The 27,539-nt window shown below is 41.6% G+C and overlaps 1 protein-coding gene and 1 long non-coding RNA gene across 3 annotated transcripts; one reads left to right on the top strand and one right to left on the bottom strand.

The window, feature by feature from the left end:
* Positions 1-1,936: 1,936 nt before the first annotated feature.
* Positions 1,937-19,156, bottom strand: EED (embryonic ectoderm development). 2 transcript variants are annotated; one of them, XM_075491196.1, is made up of 12 exons: positions 19,024-19,156; positions 16,093-16,245; positions 10,635-10,727; positions 9,680-9,745; positions 8,817-8,942; positions 8,617-8,698; positions 6,943-7,034; positions 5,876-6,009; positions 4,634-4,739; positions 3,683-3,841; positions 3,162-3,235; positions 1,937-2,260 (listed from the first exon to the last, which is right to left on the bottom strand). In XM_075491196.1, exons 1-12 carry the CDS (start codon positions 19,153-19,155, stop codon positions 2,134-2,136), a joined length of 1,344 nt encoding a protein of 447 aa, XP_075347311.1. In that variant the 5' UTR covers position 19,156; the 3' UTR covers positions 1,937-2,133. The 2 variants fall into 2 exon arrangements, with proteins under 2 accessions (XP_075347311.1, XP_075347312.1); XM_075491197.1 differs by lacking the exons at positions 6,943-7,034; positions 8,617-8,698.
* Positions 18,520-25,126, top strand: LOC142404411 (uncharacterized). The gene is made up of 3 exons (XR_012773852.1): positions 18,520-18,629; positions 23,590-23,714; positions 25,035-25,126. It is a non-coding gene; the product is annotated as an uncharacterized LOC142404411 (long non-coding RNA).
* Positions 25,127-27,539: the final 2,413 nt, after the last annotated feature.

Here is a 27,539-nt window from a genome sequence, read left to right as displayed (position 1 = left end):
AAAACCAATCATGGCTGAAAAAGCCCTCCTGCTTTTGTATCCCATTTCACTCTCAACCCTGGACATGGGAAAACACAGAGGACCTAGTCCAATGGCATGCTACCGTAAAGCATTTGCAAAGGCTAAATGGTACCAGCCTCCACCCCAAGTGTTCTCAATAGTTTAGCCTATCTGATCAAAGCTCTTTCCTTGAAGGCTGTAGGAAGCCTGAGCACTCCCACTGCCTTTCTGGAGTGCTCTCCCAACCACATCCCCACCCCCACAATTTTTCAGACTCTGCCAATGCCACATACTTTCCACAGAATGAACTACAAGGTATACAGGCCAGTACTCTTGCATAAACGCTGGTTCATGCTGTGCCAGCAGTTCTGGAGACACAATAGCACTAGAGGTTAAAAACTGCCTCCAAGCTCCAGTCTCACTGTCTTCCTCTCCCTCTTCAGTTAATTTGTGTTCAACTCTGAAGGTATTTCAGCCTCCTCCCTCCAGCACTCAGGCTTGTAGCGGGTTCTGCCTGACTCCTGACTCCATGGTTTTATACTTGGCTTCCTGATCATGTCCCCATGACCAGTCGGTCAAGGGCACCCCTTCAGAGAATGAGCATCTTGGCCACTTGGCTTGTGCAAGAAAAAGAAGGTCCAGAATCCAGCTCAATTTAACTAGTTTTTGACAGACCTGTGCAACAGTGGTACTACTACACCTCCCCGGTAGTAAGGACAAGGATTTAAAAAAGAAAAAAAAAAAAGGGGGGGGGGGGGGGGGGGGCGGGGAATCGTATGTTATGGAGTAAGACTTGTAAACTACTTGCCAGCTCTGGATTTCATTTTTTGCAGGCTTCCAAGGACACAAATTAAAACTGGCTTAGTCATATTACTTCAAACTGAACAGGTAGATGATCTAAACAGAGCATTTACAAGCTTCCCAAACTGTAACAAACAGGAAGAAGCAATATCCTGAAAGATAAAAGTCAGATACGCACTTAAGAAGTCAGTAGCAGACAGGACTACTTAACTTAATCTACTGATCAAAAAAACACTATTATGTTGCCAATGATAGCATACTTGTATTTATATAATATCCTAATACATTCTTTTCAAGTAACATGTTATGGTGAAGGATAAGAAGAGCACAGTAGGAAAAAAAGTATGTAAACGGTTCAGTTTTGGTAAATGTTATTAATGTTCTTCCTAATTCAGGTACACGCAGCTATTGTGCAATGTCTTGGACCACTTCCAAAACACAAACATGAACATTTCGACTGTATGCTGACAAGATATACACAAGTGTTTGGGGGACAGATTATCACTGTTAATGATGTATGCCTTCTTATCCATTTTCCCCCTTTCGTTTTTATTAACTGTACATATTTTAAACCTATATGAAATAGTATTGATTTTAGAATTCACTATTCCTAGGGGAAGTAAAACATTGATGAGGCTATTTGGGGACACTGACAACAGAGACAATTAAAATACATTTCCAATGACTAACTTTTAAGATAACTGCGGTAACTAAACAGCCAGAATCCAAACAGTAGAGCAATGTGATCCTCAAAAAAAAGCCAGTAAAGTTTTTCCCCTTAATCAGTAACAGAAATGGTGAAAAGCACATCCAAATTTGAGATTATTAAAACTTAATCAGTTTCAATGTGCAACTAACTTAAGGAATGAGTGCAAAATATTCTTAGCAGTGATTTAACATTATTTATACTATATTCCTAAGTGTAGTATTTCCTTCGTGTGGTCCCTGGATAACATTCAATAGCTTCATTAGGTTTTCAGTCAAAAAGGCACAAATACAGCTGCAAGCATACACATACCAAATTTCTAGCAAGTTACCATATATTTATATGATGGCTGTACACAAAGCAATTTCACAGGCCATAAGTGAAAAAATCACTGTGGGAAATAATTAAAATGGACAATTCAGAAAACTTTACAAAAATACTTCTTTTTATTAAAAGCAGCAATTTCAAGCAGAACAATACACAGAATGTAAACATCACTAAGTTCAGCTCCAGCCTGCCGAACCTTCAAGAAAGTCTACGCTAAATGCACCTACTGTACTAGCAAGTTAACAGACTGTATTATAATTTGAAAATATATTTTCTACTTTGAATTAAGAAAAAGTAATTTATCGTAGTCTGTCCCAGCGCCAGATACTGGCATCATCACACACAGCTATAAGGATACTACTATCCCTGCTAAAACTGGTTTGTCGAATGGCAGCAACACATTTAGGATGCGTAAGAGTCGTACACCTATAAATAAAAGAAAATTATTCAGCTGCAACATTAAATCTGAACTTGCTACTACATTATGGAGCCAACCTCCTACTTATGTCACCTAGGAGGAATTGAAGAACAACAGGATTATGGCCTTCATGGTGTAATTTGTATTTCCAGTAATCTCCTGTTCACCCACTGCCATTTCTCATCCACCCAGTTTTCACTGAAGCACTGACTGAAAGCTTATTAAATCACATTATTTAGGACTTCATCATCAATGTTCTTTCCCAGTGGTTAGGAATAAAATATCGTAATTGCATGATTACAGACTGCAGCATTTTCAGGAACTTCATATGTTTATGTGTATACACCCCACCCCCCCACCCCCCCATTTATTTGTATGTATTTGTATGCTTGTGTATATATATTAATACACACACACATATACATATATAAAAATAAAAGACATGCTGCAAAATTTCCTGGCCACACAGGTGAGGAACTGGAAAGCCATACTGTTTTCTCCACATTATGCTCATAGCTAACCTTTATACTCTCATTACTCTAGTCCTTTCACCTATTTCTCCTTTGTCATGTGGTACACCCACCTAGCACATCTCTTAATTGCTCTGTAAATTTTCCACCTAATTCATTTGTAAGCTCTTTGAGGAACAAATTGTCTTTTACTGTATCTACATATGGTGCCCAGCACAATCTGATTGGGGCCTCTTGGCACTACTGTAATATAAATAATAAATCAGTAAAAGATAATAAATGTTAACCTACAGGGGCTCAGAATGTTTATTTACCTAGTACTTAAAATGGAAAGTGACTACTACTGTTAAAGAATTTCTTTAGTTATCAGTAAATGAAAAAGGAAAGTACCCCAACTCCCTGTCTTAACAAAGATAAAATTTAAAAAGTAAGTACTCACTTGGCTTTATGAGGATCCTCTATTTCTAAATCCCAAACATAAAGTTTGCCAACCTGATTGCCCAGAGCAAGCATCTTTAAAGGAAAGCAGAGAATACAGAAGTTTTAAAATACTATCTCAAAGAAGGGAAGTCAGAATTTTAGAAAGGCTCTATAGCTGATAAATTGTGTGTGAATGTTTGAACATGAAGGACTTAATGAATTTGTTGGAGGGGCTAGAAATGCTGTAAAATTTGCCTCCTTTCTCCAACTTTATTATCCACCACTGCAGATGGGGGAGGAAGATATGAGTAAACATCTTTAGTGGAAAATAAATGTATCTTTGGTGGAACTTTTTCCATCAGGCAGAACCCAGAATGAAAAATCTGGACCTCGTCCAGTTTCATATAAAGCCCCTTGCAGTAAACCATTCTGCTTCTCAAACATCACATCACGTGAACCAAGACCTCCCACGTCCATAAATACGGAACCAATGAAAAGCTACGCACCTTCAAATACAGCAAAGTCAGAGCTCGCACATACCTTTTGCCAGAAATCCATTGAAAACCTCATGTACCATATATCACACTGGCTGTAATCAAATCTCCCAAGTATGGTCACATTTGACTCGCTGGGCTTGATTTTATCTATATCATCTTCCATTTTGCCAGGTTTCCAGCACACAATGGCATTTTCACAAGACTGGGGGGAAACAGTGAAAAAAAAAAATCACCTATATTTAAAATTTATACTGCACGTTCAGTCTAACTATAATTATAACCAAACATTTCATCTCACAGCTTCCCCAACTACATTAAAAATAACTGTAAAACTGAAAATCTCACTTCTGTCCTTAGATGACAGCCACATCACCAACAATACGTCACTGCTCATCACTGGGAACCTGCTGCCCTCACAGCTTTGCCAGGTAACAGGACTGCAGGAGCCCTCCCTCACCCACGTCAGAGGAATTCAACCAGATGTGCTCAAACACACTTTCATGAGCAGTTTAAATTAACCTAGACTTGAGGATTGTTCACCCAACCCCTTCAACCAACAGGACCATGCATGCAACAATTTCTGGCAAAGAGGCAGTAAGATTGCCTAGTTTAACATCTGCAAGTAAATGTTATGGGTGGACACAACAAACAAATTAAAGTCAGTCCATTACAGGAACCCTCATTTCTCCCTTTAGCAGCAAGACTCCTCATCAGTATCTATATATTCTCTTTCCGTATTCTCTACCAATCTGGATGGTCAGTATGCCTGTACTTTTAGCGGAGGTACAGCTGTAGTAATAATTTTACTTTTTAAGTACAAGCTGCTTATCCACACATCCTGACAGCTGACAGAATTCATAATACACTGCATAAAAATAATTTGACCTAGCATATTAAGTTAACCTACAATTCAAATTCTAGTAAAACTTCTACTGGTTAAGATCCTCAAAACAAGCAAATATGAGTAATATCGCTGAAAAAGCTGCCACTTTACCTTGGAAAGAATTAGATCTCCCAGCCATCGTACACAGTCAACATAGTTTCTATGTATGTCTCTTGTAGAAAAGTCAGGAAAGTGAATTTTCTGGGAAATAAAAGGCCTGTGGAGAAAATTGCCAAGTGAGGTTGAGAGAAACACAGAAGCACAAGTCTAATTTTTAATGGCCAGTTTTAAGATCTCAATGTTAAAAGGACAAGCCTGCCTTTTTTGTTGTCTTAACAGTTTTATAACAAAGTCGATTTTGTATGTTGTTTGGGGTTTTGTTTTTTTAAATAAAGGGAACAGTCCCTGTTTTCATCCTCATTCCTAATGAAATAACATTTCCCACTGTACAAGACTGTGCAAGACAGTGCTAAACAAAACCACTCCTTCAGATGCTGAATACAGCTTCCATTGCCAAATACTTCAAGAACTAATTAAAGCTCAGTTTTTCTGATGCTGCTTCTGCAAAATCTACATTGTTAAACAGAAAAGCACACTAGGAAAAAAACATAATTTTTAAAAAAGCACACTGAAAAAGCACCATTTAATATGTGGTAACATTACCAAAAAAAGTGAGAGTATTTTCACAGCTAGTCTCATTGCTGAACATGTTCAGTGTGTTTTAGACTATTCAATTCTCTCAATGGTTTAACTGGAAGTTAAGATTAAAAAGTTGATGAACTTCAGAAAGGAGTATTTATCTATCATGTATCTAATTGCTATGTTTACTTGACAATTTACTCATCTCTGAGGTCAGATCAGAGAATGATGAAAATTCAGGTTATTACTACATAAACAGTTTTGTCCCCGCCCCAAAGTCAGATAACAGATACAATAATTAGTAATAACTACCCAATATAAACCTATTTGTTATATTTAATTACACAGATTTGATTCCTTCCTAGAAATTCTGAGGTGAGAGAAAGAAAAGCCACTGACATCTTGTAACACAGTGCAATACAAGCTTTAATTAAGAATGATAGATATGATAATTCCAGACATTTTCTAGTCAAGCAGATAAGAAATAATTAAGATATTGAAAAATAAGTGTCAAGACTTTAAATCTGAATTCAGTAAAATTCGACTGAAGCAAACATCAATAAGACACATCTTCTAGAGAGATTCAGTATCCAGCACAATCCCCAGGTCACTCACTATCCCCAAGAACTCCCAATTTGGATAGGAATTAACCTGGGCCATTAATAAGAATATTCATGTTTTGCAAAGACAGCCAAGAAGATGAAGACTACATACCTGTTGGTTTTATTTGGGTTGTACTCGTAAGACTCTTTGATGGCATTTATCATTCTCTTGGAATTAATTCTCCAGAGTTTTAGAGAGTGATCCATCCCACAAGACATGATTTTTTCACCAAGAAGATCATAATCCTATGTATATGAAATAATTTTGAGGACCCCCAGCCTAAGCTGCATTATATCAACTCAGATTTTATTCCATCATTTCCACCAAAACAGCATTTTTGGCTTTGAGAATGCAATAAAACTGTGTATTTCAAATAGAAAAATACTAAGAACTTAATCCTGCTCACTGCAAAGAAGCACAGTATCTCAATAATTATATTTACTCTCTCTCAAGAAAGAGAGGCATATTCAAAAGCACTGACAGACAATGGAATCTACTGCTAATGCTCCCCCCTCAGCAAATTCCCTAGGTTTCATTTTATGGAGCAACTTTGGCAGAATTCCAGGGCTACGGCATGGGTGATGACTATTTAGAACCGCAAGAGAATAATAGTGTCAGGTTTCAGATAGATGCACCCCTCACCTTTCAGGTCACACAACAGGAATGGAAACAGTTCTTAAGAGCAGCATATTAAAAGTCAACTATTCCAGCTGATATTTGCTGGGTACCAGTGTCTGTTCACAGCCACTGAAAAGCAGCATAACTCACCTGAAATAACTTCTTTCCTTCACTACCATGTCTCTCACAGCTTATTTGTTCTTGCTGCTTTGGCTTGTAAAGACCTCAAGAACTTCAGAAGTGGGACCATCATGAAAACTTTTTACTCTTTCTAGCCCCACTGAGCTCTATTTTGTTTACTTCTAGGCTGCACTGTGAGAAAACTAGCTACTAAAAGACACAGAAAGTGAACACCTGTCCTGGATATTGAGAGGTGGCCAGACCAATCAAACCACCTTAGATTTAAACTTGTCTATCCCCTTAAAATGGTAGTTATGCACTTCAGGTTTTTCTTAAGTAGGTATAATATCAAAACAGTGCACAAGAGGATAAAAAGTTGCATATTGTAGGCTTACTACCCTTTGTAAATCTAAATCACTGCCCCACAGACTTCCACTTACTGCACTTAACACCTCATCCCTGTGCCCTTCTACTCCTCCAAATATTGCAACCAGCGTGTCTGTCTGGATGTTCCACAGTCTCAATGCATGATCTATAAAGAACAAATAAAATTACATGCTGCTTTTTATATGTACATATGAATAATATATTTCAGCTTAACTACTTTCAATAACAGGTGTTCATGTAAACATCAAAAAGGCACTTAATTCTTCTTCACTTGTAAGAAACAATGGATCTGCATTAACTAAAATTGCCATTACAACTACACTATTGTTAAGAGTAATTCTGTAATTGAGAAGGTGTGCTCACCCCCCTCCCTTAGGGACAGCTTCTAGCAAAAACATACTTGGATCTTTAGATCATCAAAAAAGGAAAGAGTTGTCTGATCTTGGACAAGTATGCTTTTATTCAGTCTTATCTCAAAAATAATTGTATGCATCAAAAAATACTAGAATTCCTTTCAGCCATTCTTACATCAGCATTCAGAGAAGTTTTGATTTTCCATTTTTTTAATCTTTAAAATATTATTCTTTATGAACCACAGATTGCAGAGATAGGAGAAACTTTTTCTATAAACAATACGTACTCCAAAGTCAAATCAGACTAATCCACTCGTTTAAAGAAACTTTTAACAATTTCTCATGAAGAACCTCTACTGTATTTCCCATTTGGAAATGGGAACCTCTACTGTATTTCCCTTTTGGATTCCACAAGTACACTGCACTGAATTACAGCAACATCAACTGGAAGGCCACATAGTCCCAAATATTTTCCTCTTTTTCTACTAATCTCTCAGCCAAGCAGTTCTGAGACTCCAATATTCTCCTGCCTCATGCCCTGTCAGAGGTAGTACCTGGTCCAGAGATTGCACATTAAAACTTGTAGTACTACAGCTGATGCCAAAATGTTACTAGAAGAGAACCTAAAAAATAGACAGAACTCAAGAAATTCAGCGTTATAGACCCACAGCACAAACTTGACAGCTGCAAGAATCAGAGAGGTTCCCAACTCCTATTCTTGTGTAGTTTCATCAGTAACACCCAATACAGTAAAGTCAAAAGTCCCCTTATGCGAACATTTCCAACTCTAGCATTGCTCAAGACTTGCTCCTGCGGCAGATCAAGTATTCCCTTGCTTAACAAAACAGCCAAGATTAGGACGTTGTGACTGTTTAGATATTCTGGACAAGCCCATAAGACACCATACCAAAACCTCGCTTCTCCCTTCATTAATATGCTGTGTACAAAAGTCCAATTAAAGTCAGAGCTGCTCCTGAGCGACAGAGAATCGAAGCTCTCCCCATGAACACGGTGGTGAATGCTGCCTGCGACTTTAAGACATCCCCACTAGATGGCAACATGATTCAACAACTGAAAAAAATTTAACTCGACTGTTACAAAGCCCAACCCCAATGCTCATGTTTCTTCCCTCTAAAAGCAGTACTGTTCACAATCCCTTTGCACCACAGGTGGAGTTATGTTTATTGTAGGCCATGGATTTAATACGTACAAGACATACAGCCATAAAAGAGCACGATTTGCTCTCAACTTTCAAGGTAAGCTTGTTCAGTGCCATTCATAAAAAATTCATGAAGATTTTGGCCATTTTCAAGACCAAAATCCAATCCAAAATATCCTCATTTATACAAAAACAAAAGAGGTTTTTTTCCTCACCTTTGCTTACAGATAAAAGGAGATTTGGATCTCTTGGATGGAATTTCAGTTCATTGATTGCATTTCCATGGCCCACGTAGTGCTGGGATAGAATTCAGAGACCAAGTTATCATTTCCCCTCATGTTTACATGTATTTAGAAGACATAAGTTTCATACCTTCCTGAAACACAAGCTGTATCTCGAAGTTGTGAGCACTCACCTTTATGCACTGCATTGTAATAGGATTAATTATCCTAATAATACCCCTGGACCCTGCCACAGCCAGAAGAGGATGGCTTGTATTGCTATCGTATGTCCATGCACAGGTATAGAAATTTTCATCTGCCTACAACATCTTACGTTAAGGAATACAGAAGCAACAGAAGATTTTTTTTTTTTAAACAATGTGGTTTTTTTTAAATAAACCTGTTGCTATTTTATGCAAATGCCAAGGAGTCTCTGCTGGACCCAATAAGAAAAAGATATATATCTGATTATATATCTGCAAATATAAGCAACATCGCCTTTTCTATAGGTGCCAGTTTCCTCAGTTCTGTTCCATAACATACAAGGAACACCTTCTCTCTCTTGGCATCACTTTTCAACCTCCTTCTCCAAAACACCCGAAGACTGGGAATAAAATGAGGATGAATCAAGACTGAGTTCACAAGTTATTGACTTATGTACTGCAAATGATCAACACAAGTTATTAACACTCAGAGCATGAAACTAATTCTTAGGCTTTAAACCCAGTTCGAATTCACAGGGAAGCCGAGACCACAGTAAAGCACCAAATGTGAAACATTACACAAATATTAGTGTTTGGAAGATTAAACTGATGGAGAATCAGTTTTCAAGTATTTTAATACAGGATGTTCCATGAGTCTGCAGTTCTAGTATTATTTCAATAGGAGGGACTCTAGGATGTGGGAAAGAGGTAAGACTTGGACCTAACATAAGGAATGTGCCACATGAGCAAAGCATTAAATCACAGACAAAACCTTTATATGCTTTTTCCTATGAAGCCTCTTCATTTTTGATAAAGAGGAAGCAAACAAGTGGCTTTTTAATTTAAAAGGATACATCAGCATCCACATACGACTGCAACAGACGGATTTCTCCTTGGGAATGACATTCATATAAAGTAACCTGGGAAAAAAAAAAAGTGGGAGAGATTGCTGCTTACTTGTGGTATTTCAAAAGGAAATCACATGCACCCGTCTACTGACTTCCTGATGGGGAGAGGCAGTGTGCCTTTATGGTTTAGATCTCATCCATCCTCTGTTTCCAACAGGTGGAAATGGTTTGATAAAAGAATGCTCACAGCAGTTTCAGTAAAGCACCACTCCAAGACTTGTCAGCAGTCCTTCCCAGACATTAAAATCTGTTATTTGACTTGTCTTTGTAAGATTAAACACTATTTGGAATTAGTTACTGCAGCCATCTCTAACGTGACTTGGTCTTTTAATGAGCCATTGAAAACTTGTTTGATCTTAGTTTAGCACTTTTGGTAACTGCCAGGTGGAACAAACCTGGAAATGTTCATTCACAACACTTGCATAGAATGCACTTCAGGAGTTATTTTCAAGACTGAAATGACATAGATCCTTGTTCAGAAAAAGCCTATAAATTCACTCCACATAGACCATTAATTTAGCTACTGAGCTGCCTGGCATCATTGCAGACACTTCTCATCCTATTTTAGAGCATATGACCTTTTGGAAACAGTAACATCTAGAGAAGAGTAATTTTAGTGAGAAAATACCTTTATGCACCTCTCTTCCTTATCCCATGTTTATATTACCAAAGGATTTTTTCTTTACTATATAGGCTAATTCCCAAATAGCTAACACAAGACTTCATAAAACAATCCAGAGGATGCAACTCTCCCAGTAACAGATGCTACATACCTCAGAAATAAAGCTTTCTGTATGAAGTATCCTGTGTCCATACTACACACAGGTAAAGGGACTGGTTGGAAAAAAGAATGCAAACAGAACCACACAGAAGGGCTTATGGTTAAAAACAGATTACTCACTCTGTTGCTGCCTACAGTGGCAAAAACAAGAGGATCACCTTCTTTACTGTGCCAGTTAAACTGGACTCCAAACAAAGGCTGACCATGGTCCTCCTGTAGATGTAAAGTAAGATTAGAGACAAAAAAAATAAAACCCACAGGCATATTATTTCTGTGAAATTCAGCTGTGGTGGTAAACAGTTTAATTGATATGTTTTCCTCCCCAAACTACTGGGTTCACATCCAGTATAATTTCAGATAGTGAACAGTTAAAAAGAACAGTTTTGTAACATCACATTTTAACTTGGCTGTCTTAAGGGAGGTTAAAGGAATATTCCATCATCCCCCCCACGCTTTTAAAAAGTGAAGGGGAAGAAAAGTTGTCTCATAGTTATGGCCAGAAGCTGGCAGAACTCCTGAGTTGTATTTGCAGCTCTACTACTTTGCTTTGCAATTTTCAACAAGGCAACATCGATATGCACTTTATACTGTTATAATTACCTCCACACAAGGATTTATAGCTTCACAGAGAAGAATTATTAGGACAGAGAAGAATTATACTGGTATAAGGGTGGAGAAGGGCCACATTTAACTATTACAGCACAGTTAGGTCTTGCAACTCTATCACAGACACGATGAACAAACTCCGGCATGTCACAATGCTGCTGCAAAGTTCATATCTACAAAGTGTTTTCAGATCACCTTCACAAACAGTTACCAGAGAAATGCCAAGTATTATTTTTATACAACTTACATCAGTTTAATAGAGGAAAAAAAAAGAAGCCAGTATGTTTATGAATTGTGATGAATATGGTGGTGCTTGTTAATAATTGATAACAGTATTTTGGCCTGTCCTGACAGGATGTTTTCAGTAAGAATAATGTTCATTAAAGTGCCTCCCCACAGGGGACTGTCTGGGACAGTGCAGGCAGGAAGGAAGTGTCTCATGATGGCTGTTAAGCAGCCTTCAAATGGCAGTGCTTCAGAGACAACAGGAGAAATATTAGCCCTGGCAGCTCTGGCCTACCCAAGAACCAAAGAATAAATTTGAGGAGGCGGTGTGGGTGGGGAGTCCAACACTACTCAGAAGAAGAACAGTGAGGAAGTCTTGAAGATTTTTAAATAGCATTATTTACTGAGAAAGGCAATATCTGTTATTAACAGACATATCTAGAAGAGCTAGAAAGAGAAGGGAGAAAATCTTTCAGAGGGCCTCCTGCAATTCTTAAAGAGAGGTAGCAACTTTCAAAGCTGAATACAGATTAAAAAGAATTGTTCAAAGTTTCACTTAAGTATTACCCATTGTAACATGAAAGAACAGACTCGTGGCTTGATGTGATGAGGGATATGGGGTATTAGCAAAGGGAAAAGTAGCAAGGTTATTAGTGACCCTAGGACAGAAGGAAAAAGCAGGTATGCAGCATCTGTAAAGCATTATAGTTTAATTAGAGATGAAGAAGGAGGAAAACTGTATGCCACAGAATTGCTTACACAAGGCCATGATTTTTAGTGTCCAATAAAGTTATAAATTTTACTTTCTAGGTTTATTTTTTGAGTGTATTTAAGTCTTCCTTGAAGAGAATGGCTGAGAGGTCAAATACAGAATACTTAAAAAATTTCCACTAATAATTAGTTGGTTTTGAATTTCCACGTGAAAGAGTTCACGCTGGTGAATACTGAGGGCTTTTGACATACTGCATGAAGGTAAGACAGGTAAAATGCATGGATTCTTACCACTTTATTACAGAGCTACATTAGCAGGTTTTGCGCTTGTTTTTCTGGAATAACCTTGTTCTCTGTCACGTGCGCTGTTTCTGATAAATTTAGTGAAATGGGAAAAGTGAAGAGGAAGATGTTTTTCCCCCTCAAGATAGGATATTTTTCCAGCGTAAGTTGTGATAAGTTTGTGATTTTCTAAGTAGGACCCAGACTAGGGTGATAAGTAGTAAGTAGAGAGATACAACAGAGGGCCTTATGTTTCTGTATTTCTATATGTGAGTACATACCTGAAGTATTTAGTAAGCTTTTTCAAAGACAACCTATTTCCCCAGAAAAATTACTCTGCGAGACAAATGTCTTTAGACTACTTACATCATCTGCACTACATTCCTCACATTGAGTGCTACAACCTCCAAGAGCCTCACCGTCCATACCGCAGTTTTTCTGGTGTTTACTGGATGAAGGAGGCAGGCAGAGGCTCTTGCAGGAAGTCACTAGGGAATCTGAAGAAGTCACGCTCACCTCATTTAAACTACCATCATCCTCACTGGTCAGAGACAGCACATAGCTATTTTGGTAATACTTGTCTGCTCTAACTTTTGTCCCAAGTGCTAAACAATGAAGCAGGTTTTTAAGAACATTACACTTGTAGGTGCTGCACATTATGATTATCCTGAGATGCCAAGTATGTCACACAAATCTGACCACTGGTTTGTACAGACAGAAGAGTGACCCAGATGCTGGTCCAAAAGTAGAATTGTGAAATGCCATCTTGACCCTTGTATGAATAAAGTATGAATAAAGCACAAAACCCAAAGTACTCAGGTTCTTCATGCACCAGAGAAAGAAGGCAGGGGAGAAAACAGACCTACAATTGTTACAAAAACAAATAAATAAATAAACAATGGTTAGTTCTGCCCTTACTCACTCAACGCCAACTCAGGTTCAGTCAGACAATAAGACTAGACCTGTTTTTAAACTGAAGGCAGTGAAGTAAATACCATGCCAACACAAAAAATAATCACCTGCAACGACATGAACACATTTTAATATGCTGTCACCCACGCTGCCAGCGAGGAACCAACTGACTACACATGCACTTCCAGTTCCCTGAAGTGGAAGCAAGCCATTACTGGAAGTGGTTTTCATTACCTCTCCTTTATACATCAACAAGCTAGAATCTTGCATGTGGCTGGTTATTGATTGCCAGCTCAGGGGACAGGGACTAGAAGCTGAGAGACAACACTGGACTGCTAACAACCACTGAGCCACACCCTAAGCAAGAGCAAAGGGTAGGGCAAATAATAGCACTGTTTTAAAGGGAGCACATCAAAGCAGAATACACACAGTTCTTCACTTGAAGATCTGTAAGCAAAACATATATGGATGTATGTGAGGAGGTGCATCTGTTAGCTGTATATGCTTATTGATAAACTACATTTCCATTCAGCCCACAGAAAGCAAAGATTTTTCAGTACACCTTACAGTAACTTCATACTGCAAAAAGCAAGAAAAAAAGACAGTTTGTTATTTCCTGTCATTTTCCAAGTTACATTGTTGTTTTCCTGATGCTTAAATTTCACCTAAAATAACTTCCACAGTAGTGTTTAAAAAGCATATTTAGCAAGCACTGACTTTTTTAGGCTGAATCATAACCATTTAGCATTCAAAGCAGACAGTAATGGCCATATTTCTCTGTTTCCCCAAGGAAAAAAAGTAAAAAGCAAAATAAGAGGGAAAAACAAGAGTAGGAAAGTGGAAAAACACATAATTTATACATCCCTAAAGAATATTAAAATTAATTTCCATGTCTTTAAATCATGTTGACTCTTCAGTAATTTCAGTACATGCACCTTACAGCATAGTTCAAAGACATATAAACTATGGAATACATGATGTGATATTCAAAGAGTCACAAGTGTCTTTCTGAACCCATATACAACATTCAATCGTTAGAGTTTATGTCCACAGTATCTGCATAATTAGTATGGAGGAACAGGAAAAGAAAAGAAGAGAGGCTTCCTCAAACATGAAGTAAAAAGGAGTTACCAAATTTGGCTGCTACCTGGTCTTTGTATTAACATGCACATTTATTATTACTACCATTAATTTCAGTTCAAAGAGAAATGGGAAAAAAAAGATAATAAAAATACCCCACTTAGCTGAAATGCTACATTTACTCCCTCACAGCTTGATTCCACTTGCACAGGAATCTGTTTCCAGTCCCTGATCCAAACCCCCAGAAGTCAGGGATTGCTCAGCTTCATAGGGTCACCCTAATAGTGAGGCCTGGGTTGAAGTTGGGGTGAGGGATTGTTCTGTTTTCCCAGAAGATACTTAAAAAGTATTAACTACTGTGGAATATTTGGTCTGCAGATAGAAAACAAATATGCTTAGCAAAACTCAGAACTTGTTAAACGCTTGGGTGCCGACAGGCCTGCGCCTGTGTTTGAAGCATGACTTGAAACCACAAAAAGCACTACTTGCGGGGGCGATTTATGCGAATCACAGGAACAGCTGCCTACCTAGGTGAAAATGAAAGAGCTTCCCTTCCTCCTACACCCTGAAAGGACTGGAGATAATGTTTATACTTCAAAAAACACGTTAAGATCAACTTGTTTCCCAGATACTTTTGTCAGTATAACTTCATATCACAATTTCTCTCCAGTGGCAAAGCTCCTTTATGAGGTTTCCATGCTCCAAACCTCTTATTCCCTCCCACTCAGCTGCCCCAGCATTCCAGTGAGGCAGTCTGAAGCCAAAGTTCAGAAACAGCTACATCAGCACAGCTCAACAGTTAAGTGTGGGGGAACGACAAAAACCTCTTAAAGCAATTCTGCAGAAAATATCCACTACGGACCTGCACACATCCCCTTGTTAGCCAAATATAAAGTTTAACAAAACTCCCATCTTGTTCCAGACGCAATCTTTTCTTTATTTAGAAACCTTACAAAAATCAAATGAGATGGCATATTTACAGCTTTTGCACAGAAATATCCCACGCAAGGCTGGGGAATGAAAAAACAACATCCTGACAGCGTAAAAGAATCAAAGAGAAACTTCATTCAGTCCACCATAGTCTGTCACCAGTGCAGAAGAAAACAGTAATACCCTAAAACATAAGAACAGGGAGTAAAGACCATGAATCCACAGCCCTTAATACCATCGGGTATTATGCGGGAAGATAAATATGACCTAGATCAAGTGTGAACACATAATCACAACACTCAGGATAAATTAACCAAATTGCACTATATAGCATTTATTACAATTGCAAGAGGACAGAAAATACTTGATAAGTGTGAGGAAAAAGCTACTCCAAGATTGTTGGGTTGTTTTGTGGGGTTTTTTTAAATACATTTCAACAGGCAGAAAAATCTGTACAGGTTCTATGCTTTGCATCAAGTTGTCACAAGTTTTGTTTTATTTGAATTTGTTTATCCAGTTTCTTATCTTTATCTCAAGCAACTACAGCTTCAATGAAATACATAATTATAACATATCACACGTAACTTTGCAAACCTGTACAAAAATTGGGTTAATTGCAGCACTACCTACTGTTTCCTATTTCTCAGTATACTTTTTCTTCACAACTTCAGCTATTCCAAATAAGAAAGGTACTTTCTTCAAATGAGCACGGAACATAATTGCATACAGATATTTAAAAATACCTAACCTGACACCATCTCACAGTCAACATTAACATTACTGCCAGCAAGCGGTACCCAGCATTCCCATGGTGAAGCTTACACATACCTACCTTTAGGCTATTTACACATTTGAAGGAATATTTGCACTTCTTTGACTTCCATTTTCCTTTCCCCCAGCTTTTTCTCCCCGGCGCATTAGGAGTGTTTGTTGGTGTATCAGGGCGTTCGGTGTTAGTACCACTTTCAATACTAACAGCATCATCCTGAAAACATTCAAATTATATAGAATGTAATAAAGATATCATTAACTGCTGTATAAATTCAACTAATTTTGCAGCACTTGGCCTTTTCACTTTTTCTTCTCCTCCATAAGAACAGATCTCCTAGGACTTGGTGTTATTTAGATTCACGTATTTAAATCTATTACTAACATAATAGCATTCCTCCCTAGAAACAGAACATGAGTCACATGAGGACTAATCCAAGAGGGAGAGACATGAACTGTGATCTAGTGAAGTTTCTTCAGAATACTGGTAGCTGCTCTTAAGAAAATGTCTAGAGATAAAGTGGTTGCTTTCCCTAGAAAACATCTTTGACGTAGATTAAATGAGTACTTCTGAAGTACTGGTTGTTTGTGTAAAAACATTATGCTTAGCCATACCAAGAATCTAACTGTTCCGAGAGCCTTCTGCACACCCTCAGCAACATCAGGCACCGCACAGTTCTGCAATAAGTCAGCACTGCAACTAGAAGAGGAAGTCCCACCTCTCCCTCCTGCTCTTTCCTACAGATACTTGCTTCAACTAAAAGCTAAGTTAAAAAAAAACAAAACCAAAAATAAAATTAGCTTGCTGTCTGATCATCTAACTAATCCAACTGGCCCTGCAACCGTCAGCAGCCAGAGCTAAGGTAAGGACAGAGAGAACTGAAAAAAGGGGGGCTCAAAACAACCCACCCAGTCTCTGAGCAGTTTTAGATCAGCTTTGGACAACTAACTGAAACTACAATTTCATATGCAGTCTAACTGCAGGACACTACTCAAAAGGACATTTCTGTTCTCTGTACCACCAATCACAGCGCACTTCAACTTCACCTGCATCATAACTGGCAACCCTGTGCTTCCATATGAGTAAGTTCAGCTTTTTAAAAATCAACTTTTTTTTTTTTTTCTGGCAAGGTCTGTTCACTTTCCATCAGAGTAGTGGGGGAAAACAACTCATCTCAAGGCCATATGATTTCTAGATCTGAACTAAGGGAGACAGAGGCAGACAACAGCCTGTCACTGGAAGAGATTAAGTGTAACATGAAGCCACATCAGGAACTCCACTAGGAATACAGAATAAGGTCAACTATAAACATTAATAAACCAATTCCCACCAAACATTTATTCTTTGTCCCAGTTTCATATCTGCATCATCAGAAGCCAGTAGAGGTATACCGGTCTTTGGTTGCCCAACAACTCTGAAAATCAGGACATGAACAGGAGAAAAAAGAAGAAAGACAACACACAAACCTGTAAGCGAACTGCCCAAACCTGGAGTCATTCCCTTCACGTTGCACCCCTAAAGGAGCCAACCCTCCCCAAATAACTGCGTTAGCAATTTTTATGTTTTCCAGTTCCTTCTCCTTTACCCTAAGAAATTTCAGAGCTTGCCAAATTCTCATTTCCCAAGCGCACTTGTTAGCCAGCATCGTACTAGACTGAAGTACAAGACTGAGGTTTTCTCTGGACTAGTCAGATTTTGTCAGTATAAGAACAGCAGGTGCCTGATACGGTGCAACTACACTGAGTACCTGCAACTACAATATAAGCAACAAAATTGCACCCAGGATACCTGTGGAACAAAATACGTCCTTTTTCCAAATCAACACTATCATGCCAACTTTTAAACAGAATCCCAGTCTTTCAGGAGTAGTGGAGTCCAGTGACAAACTCTTGAAAAGGGAGTCCTTTCACCATTGAGACAGGTCACATTTTCAATAACTCATAAAAGCCCACATCCGTGGTCACCGATAGCCTACAACGGACACCAAAGCAAACCTGAATGCTTTTGTCACCAAATTACACTTGGATTCACAAATGCTGCTGAGCAGTAAAAAAATTCAGTAGCACCTTGAAGTGCCTCACAAGCAGCACTTCCACAGTTTGTGGGGGATGTGGTCCAGATCCCTCACTTTCTGAGTAAGTGCTCTAACCAGAAAAAAATCCACACTGCATAGAGCTAACACCCAAATAACACCCCCCACTGCACTAACTACATAAAACGACTGCTAGATACCTTAGATTACGTTTATCTTTCAAGTATAAAGCTATTCTATATCAATCACATTACCTTTGTTCTGAACACTATATTTCAGCCTAACTTAAGAGATTACAGTCCTCATTCCCTGCTGCCGCCTTCTGCTGACAGAAGCTTATGAGCACTATCCCCTATTCCTCATTCACCAGAGGGCTGCACACATAAATTTATGCTGTGTGTTACTCCGCAACGTGACGGTGAAGACACACGACACAAAGCTGCAAAAAGATGGAAAGTGTTGCTGTTTTGCAGCAAAAAAAGAAAGCCTGACATTTTGAAGCGGACTTCAAGTCAGAGACCGCTTAGAGTTTGGGCCTCAAATTCTCCCTCACCCACGTGGAGGAAAAGTGAGTGTCTCGCTCTCAGACCCACGCCAGTCTCTCCCACCGAGGCCTCCCTCTAACGGCCCGTCTGCCTCGAGGGGTTGCCACCGAGCCGAGGCGGGCGGGCTGACACCCTCCTCTCCCTCTTCCCCCCCCCCATCCCCTCTCCCGCCCGGGATGCGCCCGCGCCCCGGCGGGGTCTGACGGGGACCTCGGGCCGCGGGACCCCCGAGGGGGCCGGCCCGGGAGGTCCCCTCACAGCGGGGCCCGCAGGACGAGCGGGCGGCGGCGCCCCTCGCCTCAGCGCTCCCGCCCGCCCCCGGCGCGAGGCCCCGCGGCGGCCGCCGCGCGCGCGCTCCCGCCTCCCCGCCCCTCCCCCCTCCCCCGCTCCAGCCGCCGCTCCCCCGCCCGGCCTCACGTTCTCGTCGCCGGACAGGTCCCCGGGGTTGCTGTTCTCGTCGCTGCTCAGCTTCTGCTTCTTCGCCGGCATCTCACCCCCCGCTCCCGCCGATGCCGCCGCCGCCGCCGGGGCTTCTCCCCGCTCAGACATCTTCCCCGCCCCCCACCCCGCCACGCAGCCGCAAAGCGCGGACGGGGAGGCCGAAACGCCTGCCGTAAAGCAGACCCGCGCCCCGTTCCCCGGCCGGGGAGCGGCGAGCCGCCACACTGCTGAAAAAGCGCTCTTCCCGCGCCCGCCGGCGCGCGGCGCCTCAGGGGGCCGGTAGTTGAGGGCACGGCGCGGCCGGTGCTCGCCTCACCTCGGCGGGGCTAGGCATTAGATTAACCCGTCTTTTAACAGCACGGAAGCGTAGCGGTACCTTATATCGCTGTCTGTAGCGCGGCCGTGCCAGGCAGGGCCGGCCGAGGACGCGTGTGAGGTAGAAACAAGCGGTCCCTGTGGTCACGGGTGTTAACGGTCCCTCTGTTCATCTTCGTGCGGTTCTCGAGTGCCGTTTCTTGTGCTTAAAGGGGTTTTTTTTGTTCTCTTGCCCTACAGAAGTCTTTTAGTCTGAAAATGGTGTTGCCAGAGAAGGAAAATAGGCTCTGCTCTGCTGCCTGCTCCTGTACTCCTTGGCAAGTTCCTACTACAGCTATAAATGAAATAACTGCAGTTGCCAGATTTTTATTTATTTATTTCAAAAACTACAGGTCCCAAAGTCATAGTACTTATGAACAGTAAAAAAACCTCTACCAAAGGGGAAAAGTAATCTGCCCACAGGCACAGCAACTTATCTCCTTTTCTTGTAGGGGTAGAAACAAGTCTTTCCTCCCTGAGGGAGACATTCCAATCTCGAAAAGTGATTGTTTTGAGGGCAGTGACAGAGGTGAGCCATGCCCTGTATGTAAAATTTAATCTCGCATAACCTTCGGAGATAAAGAGGAAGAGATATGCTTAAAATGGTGCATGTCTATAGTGTTTTTAGCAATAGACAGCCTCTTTTTTTTTCTTGCAGAACTGTAGGCTCCAATGAAGCAATACATAATATATAGCAGACGGTTGTAGTTTACAATTAATAAAAGCTCTGCCCAGCTGTAAGATCAAGGTTGTGATAAAAGTGTTTGTGGGAAAATAGACAAAGAAAGAACAGGCTTGTTTTTAAAATATGACAGGATGTTTTCAGACTGGCATCTTAATTAAGACTAAATCACGACCGTGCTGCAGATCTGTTGAAAGAACGGCAGGCACAAAGTTTTTGGTGGTGACGGTTTTTAACTTCTCACCATGGGTACCCTTGAGCTACTGGAGAGAAGACAGCTCCCCTTCATTTTGCAGCTGCCAACTGATGTCCTACAGATGGGCAGCTGTGCATTCAACTCCATGACGTTTCACTGGCTCGTGCAAAATAGAAGGTTAGCGAAAGCCTCAGCTAGCCTGTGCTTCTTGGCCAGCATGCAGGAAGGTTCCACACCCACACCCAGAATTGCCCAGTTCAGTCTCCATTGCCAAATTGTTGGGCCCAGACTGGTCTCTGCCTTCTCCTGTCTTCCAGATGCTAGAGGACTTCCTTCACCAGGTGACAATCCTGTTGGCCTCTCTAGACAGTTCTTACTTTAAACCGCTTGCATTTTTTTGCTTTCTCAGAAGACATGAAAGGCTGGTACACCAGGAGAGCTGAGTTTCCAAAAGTCATCGTACACTTCATTGAGCTTCTATTTAAAGAATTAGCTGTGTGGTTAAACACAAGCTTGAAAGTTCAGAGAGTTTGCTTCAATTTGTGCTCTACCGAGATTCTCTTTGGAAAGCCTCTGTGCCTTTCTGTACCTCAATTTCTTAACTGTATTATGGGAGAAGCATTTCTTACATCCCAGGGGGGTATTATGAAAAAATATATATATTATAGTTCATGATTTGTTTAATTAGTATGATACTGCTCTATAAATACCATACAAAAAGTAAGAAGTAATAGGGCTCTTGACATAGTGTATAAAGGAAAATGGGAGAACAATAAAATATTTTTTTAAAATCTGCAGTTGGTTTCAAGTAACTATGATTTAGTGGTATTTTAAAAGCACACGGTGGGTACTTGGGAGGGCTAGATTTGATATATATGGGAGGATTTTGCCAAATGTGAGTTCTCATAGGATTGCAATAGTAAATGTCAAAAAAAGAATTTCTGGAATGCCTTTAAGACATGGGGTCTTAAGAGATGAGCTGGTTTGGGTATTTTTTTACATACCAGAATATTTCTGGATCATTCAGGGACATTGAAATACTTTTTATGTATGTGGGCTGAAAGTAAATCAGTCTCACTCCTTTCATTCACTCTCTTCAAGGCACACTTCTTCACAGAATCATGGGATCATGTAGCTTGGAAGGGACCTCCAAAGACCGTCATCTCTAACCCCTGCTCAAAGTAGGGCCAGGTAAAGCTGGTTCCTCAAGGCCTCATTGAGTCCGGTTTTGAATACTTTCAACGCAAGAGATTTTGCAGCCGCTGTGGTCCCCTGTTTTCAGTGTTTGACTACCCTCATGGTAATCTTTTTTTTTTTTTTCCCTTGTAATGAGGCAGAAATTCCCACGCTTCAGTTTGTATCCCTTGCCCCTCATCTTTTCCCTGTGCATCTGTTTTCTCTACATCCTCCCATTGGGCAGCTGTAGACAGCAATAAGCTCCCTCCTTAGCTTTCTCTTAAGGCTGAACAGACCCAGTTCCTTCAGGTTCTCTTCATAGATTGTGAGCTGCAGTCCCCTGACCAGCCTGGTGGCCCTCCACTGGGCTCAATCCAGCATATCAATGTACTGGGGAGCTCAAAACTGGACGCTTGTAAGATGTGGTCTCACAAGTGCCAAATAGAGGGGAAGAACCACTTCCCTTAACTTACTGGCTCTTACAGCCTCGTGTGTGGTTAACCTTTGCCGCAAGGACACTCTACTGACTTGTGTTCCACTCGCTGTACACCAGGACCTCCGAGTCTTTTTCTGCTGGGCTCCTTTGTTGCCCCCTGCCCTTCACTGTTGCATAAAGCTGTTTCTCCCCCAGTGCAGGACTTTGCATTTGCCTTTGTTGAACTGCATGAAGTTCCTGTGAATCCATTCCTCCAACCTGTCTAGGATGCTCTGCATAGAAGCCCCACCCCCCAGCTTATCAATCCTTCACTCCCAGTTTAGCATTGTCCACAAATTTGCTGTGATTGCCCCCATCACATTATTCAGGCCATCAATAAAAGACATTAAACAGTACTGGCCCCAGTATCCATCCCTGAGAGATGCCACTGGTAACCCACAGCCAGGTGGACTTTGTACCACTGATCATTCTTTGAGCCGATGGCCAAGCCAACTTTCCACCCACCTTGTAGTCCACTTATCCAGCCATATTTCACCAATTTGACGATAAGGATACTGTAGAAAAACATGTCAAAGCTTTGCAAAATGTTTACAATGTCCACAATCTCCTCCTTTGTCCACACAGCCAGTCATCTCATTGGAGAAAGCAATCAATTTGCCCTGGTAAATACATATTGGCTGTTCGCAATCACCTTCTTGTCCTTCATGTACTTGGACTTGGCTTCCAGGAGGATTTGCTCCATCACCTTCCCAGGGACTAAGGCTAGGCAGACTGGCCTTTCATTCCCTGGATCTTTCTTCTTGCCCTCCTTGAAGATAGGTGTGATATCTACCCATCTCTGGTCATGAAGAACCTCCCCAGATCACCATAACCTTTCAAAGATGATAGAGAGTGGCCTCACAATGACACTGGGCAGTTCCTCCAGCAGCCTTCATTGTATCCCATCCGGTCTTGTGGACTTGAGTGTGACCAGTTGGCTTCAGTGCTCCCTAACTCCCATGCTGGATACTGCTTCACTCCCATAGACTCTGCTACTAGGCTTGGGGAACTGGGAAGCCTAAGGGCAGACCATAATCAGTGAAAACCATGGGAAAAAAAGCAATGACTACCTCAGCCTTTTCCATGTCCTTTGTCACTGTGTCCTCTGCTCCATGGAGCAGTGGACCCATGTTTTCCTCAGCCTTCCTTTTGCTGCCAGCATACCTACAGAAGCCTTTCCTGTTAACCTTCACCTCCCTGTCTGGTTTCAACTCCAGCTGAGCTTTGGCTTTCCTAACACCAGCCCTGCCGGCTCAAGCAATGTCTCTGCGTTCCTCCTGGGCAGCCCATCTGTGCTTCCACTTTCTGTACACTTCCTTTTTGTGTTGGAGCTCAGCTGGGAGCCCCTTGTACATCCATGCTGGCCTCCTGCCACACTTCCTTGATTTTCTGTACATCGGAACAGACTGCTTAAAGCAAGGTTGCTCTTGAAGATCAACCAGCTGCCCTGGGCCCCGTGCCCTCTAGAGCAGTCTCCCATTGGATCCTGCCAAGAAGATTCCAGAGTAAACCGAAATCTGCTTTCCTGAAGTCCAGGGTTGTGATTCAACTACTTGCCTTGCTCATTTCTCTCCAGATTTTCAGCTCTACAGTCTTGTGTTTGCTGCAGCCAAGACTGCGCCTTCGCACCTTTGACCAGTTCTTTCTTGTTTGTAACAGGTCCAGCAAGACATCTCCCCTGGCGTCTTTCTTCCTTGATATGCTTCAGGTAGTCTACATAAACCAGAAGGACCTCCACCCTCCTGCGTTCTTCTGGTGGTGATTTCGGCAACCAGCTGGTCCAGGTAGCCCAGTGCTTTTTTTCTCCAAGAGTAGGCAGTAGAGAATACTTAAGAAAGAATGTAAGACATAGTGGTGGTTTAAAGAGACTAAGAGTAAGCTCAGGGTTTTTCAGCTGTGTAGGTAACACTGAATTTTGCCATCCTAAAGATGAAGGGGCTGTGCGGTGCTAGGAAAGGAGGATACTTGAAATAGAGAGCTAGTGGGCAGACGGATGAAGCGGGCAGACGGATGAAGGAGCAGAGTCGTGGAAAACCAAGCTTGTTGTTCCCACTGCCACAGGGAGCATGGAAAAGGCTGGAGAGGTATTCTCCCCAGGCACTACCTGCTGCCCTCAAACCTCTCCCATTACTCAGTGGAGCAGCTATGAGTCTGACTTTCTAGAGCTCCGGCATTTACAGTGGGGCCCTGGCCTTTGTGCTGCCCCGGTATTATGCTGCCTTAGGTAACAGTTATTTTAGCAGTGTACAGAGATAGCCATGCACCTAAATTACTTGGTACCAGCATCTGCTGTATAAAAAGTGTTCCTTCTCACTGATATTAACTGTTTTCTATGTGTGTATAGGTCAGAACTGCTGAATTAACTGGCAAAAGTAATATTTTTAATTCTATTAGCTCGATGGGAAAACATAGCCATGGCAACTGAGGAGGATTCTGTTCTGCTCCATGTATTGTCAAGAGCCCTGTCAGTTAATCTCCAATTACAGACGCTGTTTTACTGGTATTTTTATTAAGAATCTGAAAACACAGCTGGATTTTCAGAACACCAGTTGAGTTTGTAAGTCTGACAGCTAACGTTGTAGTTTTTGCCTTATGAAAACAGCAAATTTAGAAACCAATGAAAAAGCATCAACAGAGAAACCTGTAGCATCCCTTTTGCGTAATGGGAATGCAACAGCCAGAAAAGGCTGCAGTCTTTTTTCCCCCTTTCACTTGAAAGATTAATGGGTCAAACCTTTAGCTGACTCATGCTCTGAAAGCAAGGAACAGCTCACACATTTAAATCTTGCTGCAGAAGATCAGGATGATATGGATAAAAGTCATGTATTTTATCCATCTGCTAGAGCTCACAACCCGCATAAAAATGGAAGGTGTATCTGAATCAGTAGATGAGACAGCTGAGTTGCTCTAACAACTCAACACTACTGAAGGAAGGATATCTCGCCCCCCTCCCTTTCCAAACCTTCTCCATGTTCCTAGTTCTGGTTTTCCACCACATACCTTCCATGGGCTCTGCTTTTCAAAAGGCTATCAATGAGCCAGTTCGCTCACTAACCCAGAAGAAAACTGATCAAGCACAAAGTAACTTGGTCTTTTCTCTTTAGCTAATGAACAAGACCAGACTTCTGCAAACTCTCTGATGACCACCAGAACTGGTGCAAAGGAAGGCTGGAAGCTGCAGCCAGGAGTGAAAGATGGCTGAGAAACACGATCTCATCCTGATGGTAGTGGTGAGCTACAGCTCAGCAATCTCCTGAAATCTCCCCGTGTGCCACTTTAGTTCATGGTTCGTCTTCAAGGGTGAAAGAGTTTGACCCAAGGTGTAGGACTGTCTATACTACTGTAACAACTCTGCTGTCATGATGACAGAGGGGCAACAACGTGCAGTTAGCATCAGTAAAGCCTAAACTCAGTCTGTGGTTTCATGGTCAGCAACAGCATGGCTCAGGCAGTCCCATCCCACCCCGTCCATCGAATTTCTTCTGCTTCCACCTGCCCTCCTGTTCTCTGCCAGGGAGTGATTTATATAGCTGTGTAATGAATCACACAGGTCAAGCGATCTGGCAGAAGAAAACAAACAACTCTTCTCCATTTTGCCTAGTTGTATTAGATCAGTTCCCTTGTTTGTTCACGATGGAGCTACACAAACAGTTCTGCTGGTGCAGTGCAGGGAGTGGCACATGAACAATTGGTGGGAAGAGAGGGAGGTGGGAGGAAAAAAGCCAGAATTACTTAAGCCAGTATCGTCACCGAATAAATCCTCATGGATCCACAGCTCATGTGAACAGAGCCTTTAGTCTAGTTTAAAGTGACCTTTCTTCCAGAATGGTTTGTTCTGTGTGTGAAGGAGCTCTCACTGAACCAGCAAGGCACATTTACAGTCTATGAAGCATATTTACAAAGCGACTTTAGACTCTAGTTTATGGAAGAAATGGGGGGGATCTGCAGCCCCACACTGGCTCTGTGACAAAGTCCAATAACAATGCAACCTCCACCATCAGCAGGAATTCATCTGGTGTGGCAGACATGCCTGTATCAGCAGCAATTAAAAATGTCCTAAATGCTAAAGGCTAATGTCCATCCTTTTGGCCATCCCAGAACTTGTTCCTAGAGGCATGAACGGTAAAGTACTAGATCTATCACCATTGCATCGAAGAATCTGAAGGGCCAGTATAAGAAACTAATGTTCAGAGAAACTGTATTTCACTTGCCATGTCTGTGTAGCGAACAGAAGTATGTGCAGCTACCTCCCTAGAATTCGCTCCGCATCTTCCCAGAAAAACACTACAAGGATGATCCCCACCGAGATTTGTATTCAGCTTGGGAAAGCTGCAACAGGTCAGGACCATCCAGGGAAGCCCCGTGCTTCCATTGCCTCTTGGGCAGGCTACTCTTGGCCTGGCTCTCTCCTTAACACCCAGGAATCCTCTTAGATAAACAGCCCTGTTACGCAGCCAGTCCATGGGGAAGTTAGTGCAGACTCGGGCCTTGCGCTGCATTGTCTGTTCTGTGGAAGCATCACTCACCAAAAGAGCAGCTAGTGCAAAAAATGTATGGATAACTGAATAAAATTTTGCAAAATGTGGCTTTTGCCTTTTCCTATTTGTACATAACTTTTGCCTTTTTTCCCATGCCCCACCCTAGCTTTTCTATGTAACTTACCATGACAATACACTTTGCCTTAAATATTTTTCTATTGAAATAGCCACGCACAACACTTAGCCCAAAATATTTTCCACTGTGACACACGCAGCCACGATGACTGTGTTGGCATCATCTTCAGAAGCTACTCACAGTACTAAAATATCAGTGCAATGATTAGCTGCAACAAAATCTGATGCTTTAGAAATGCCTTAGAGACATATTATTCTTTCTAATTCAGGCTTTCTTTAGCTGCATGGTGCGGGAATTATTTGCTGGGAAAAATGGTCTGACACCTAAGGCTAAACTCTGTTTAAATAAATGGGTTATTCTCTCAGCTCATATTTCAGTTTAATTTTTCAGTAGTTGTACTGGAAAAATTCCAAAGTAACTGTGACACCTCGTAACAGGGTGCAGGCACAGATTTGCCACCAGTGCTAAGGGGGCAACAGTCCACGCCAGCAGCCGCTGGAGCAGCTCCTGTGTCCGATCACTTCAGGGCTTTGCTGTTGCTCTTTCTTCTCCCAGGAACCCTGCTCCCCAGGATCTACCTGTCTCTGTGGTTGACTGGCAGCTTTCTGTTCCTGAACCATTCCTCTGGTCACACCAGTTCATGTAAACTTGTTAACTCCCTACAAAGAGGAAAAGCTGGGGTATTAATGGCTTCTCTTCCCACTCAGAGTATGGTTTCACCCTGTTCCAGTCCAGTGCAGCTGCAGGCTACCACCAAAGCGCCTGTTCCCATGCCACTGTCACTCTCCCTCCTGCCTCAGCCCTGTGTTCCCTCCTCTCCGTTACACGTGATGGCAAACCCCATTTAGATTACATTCAACTGCGTGTAACTGCACTCTTACCTGTAAGATGCTGCAAAGCCAGTCTAAGCCTATGTCATTGCTAAAGCAAGGGGGCTGTCGGGGGGATTCCTGCCGCCGATGCCTTTTCCCCGTCGCAAATAGGGTTGTGGGGAC

The sequence above is a fragment of the Mycteria americana genome, chromosome 1 (assembly GCF_035582795.1).
Source record: "Mycteria americana isolate JAX WOST 10 ecotype Jacksonville Zoo and Gardens chromosome 1, USCA_MyAme_1.0, whole genome shotgun sequence".
NCBI classification, from domain to species: Eukaryota; Metazoa; Chordata; class Aves; order Ciconiiformes; family Ciconiidae; genus Mycteria; species Mycteria americana.
This window is presented reverse-complemented; position numbering and strand designations above follow the sequence as displayed.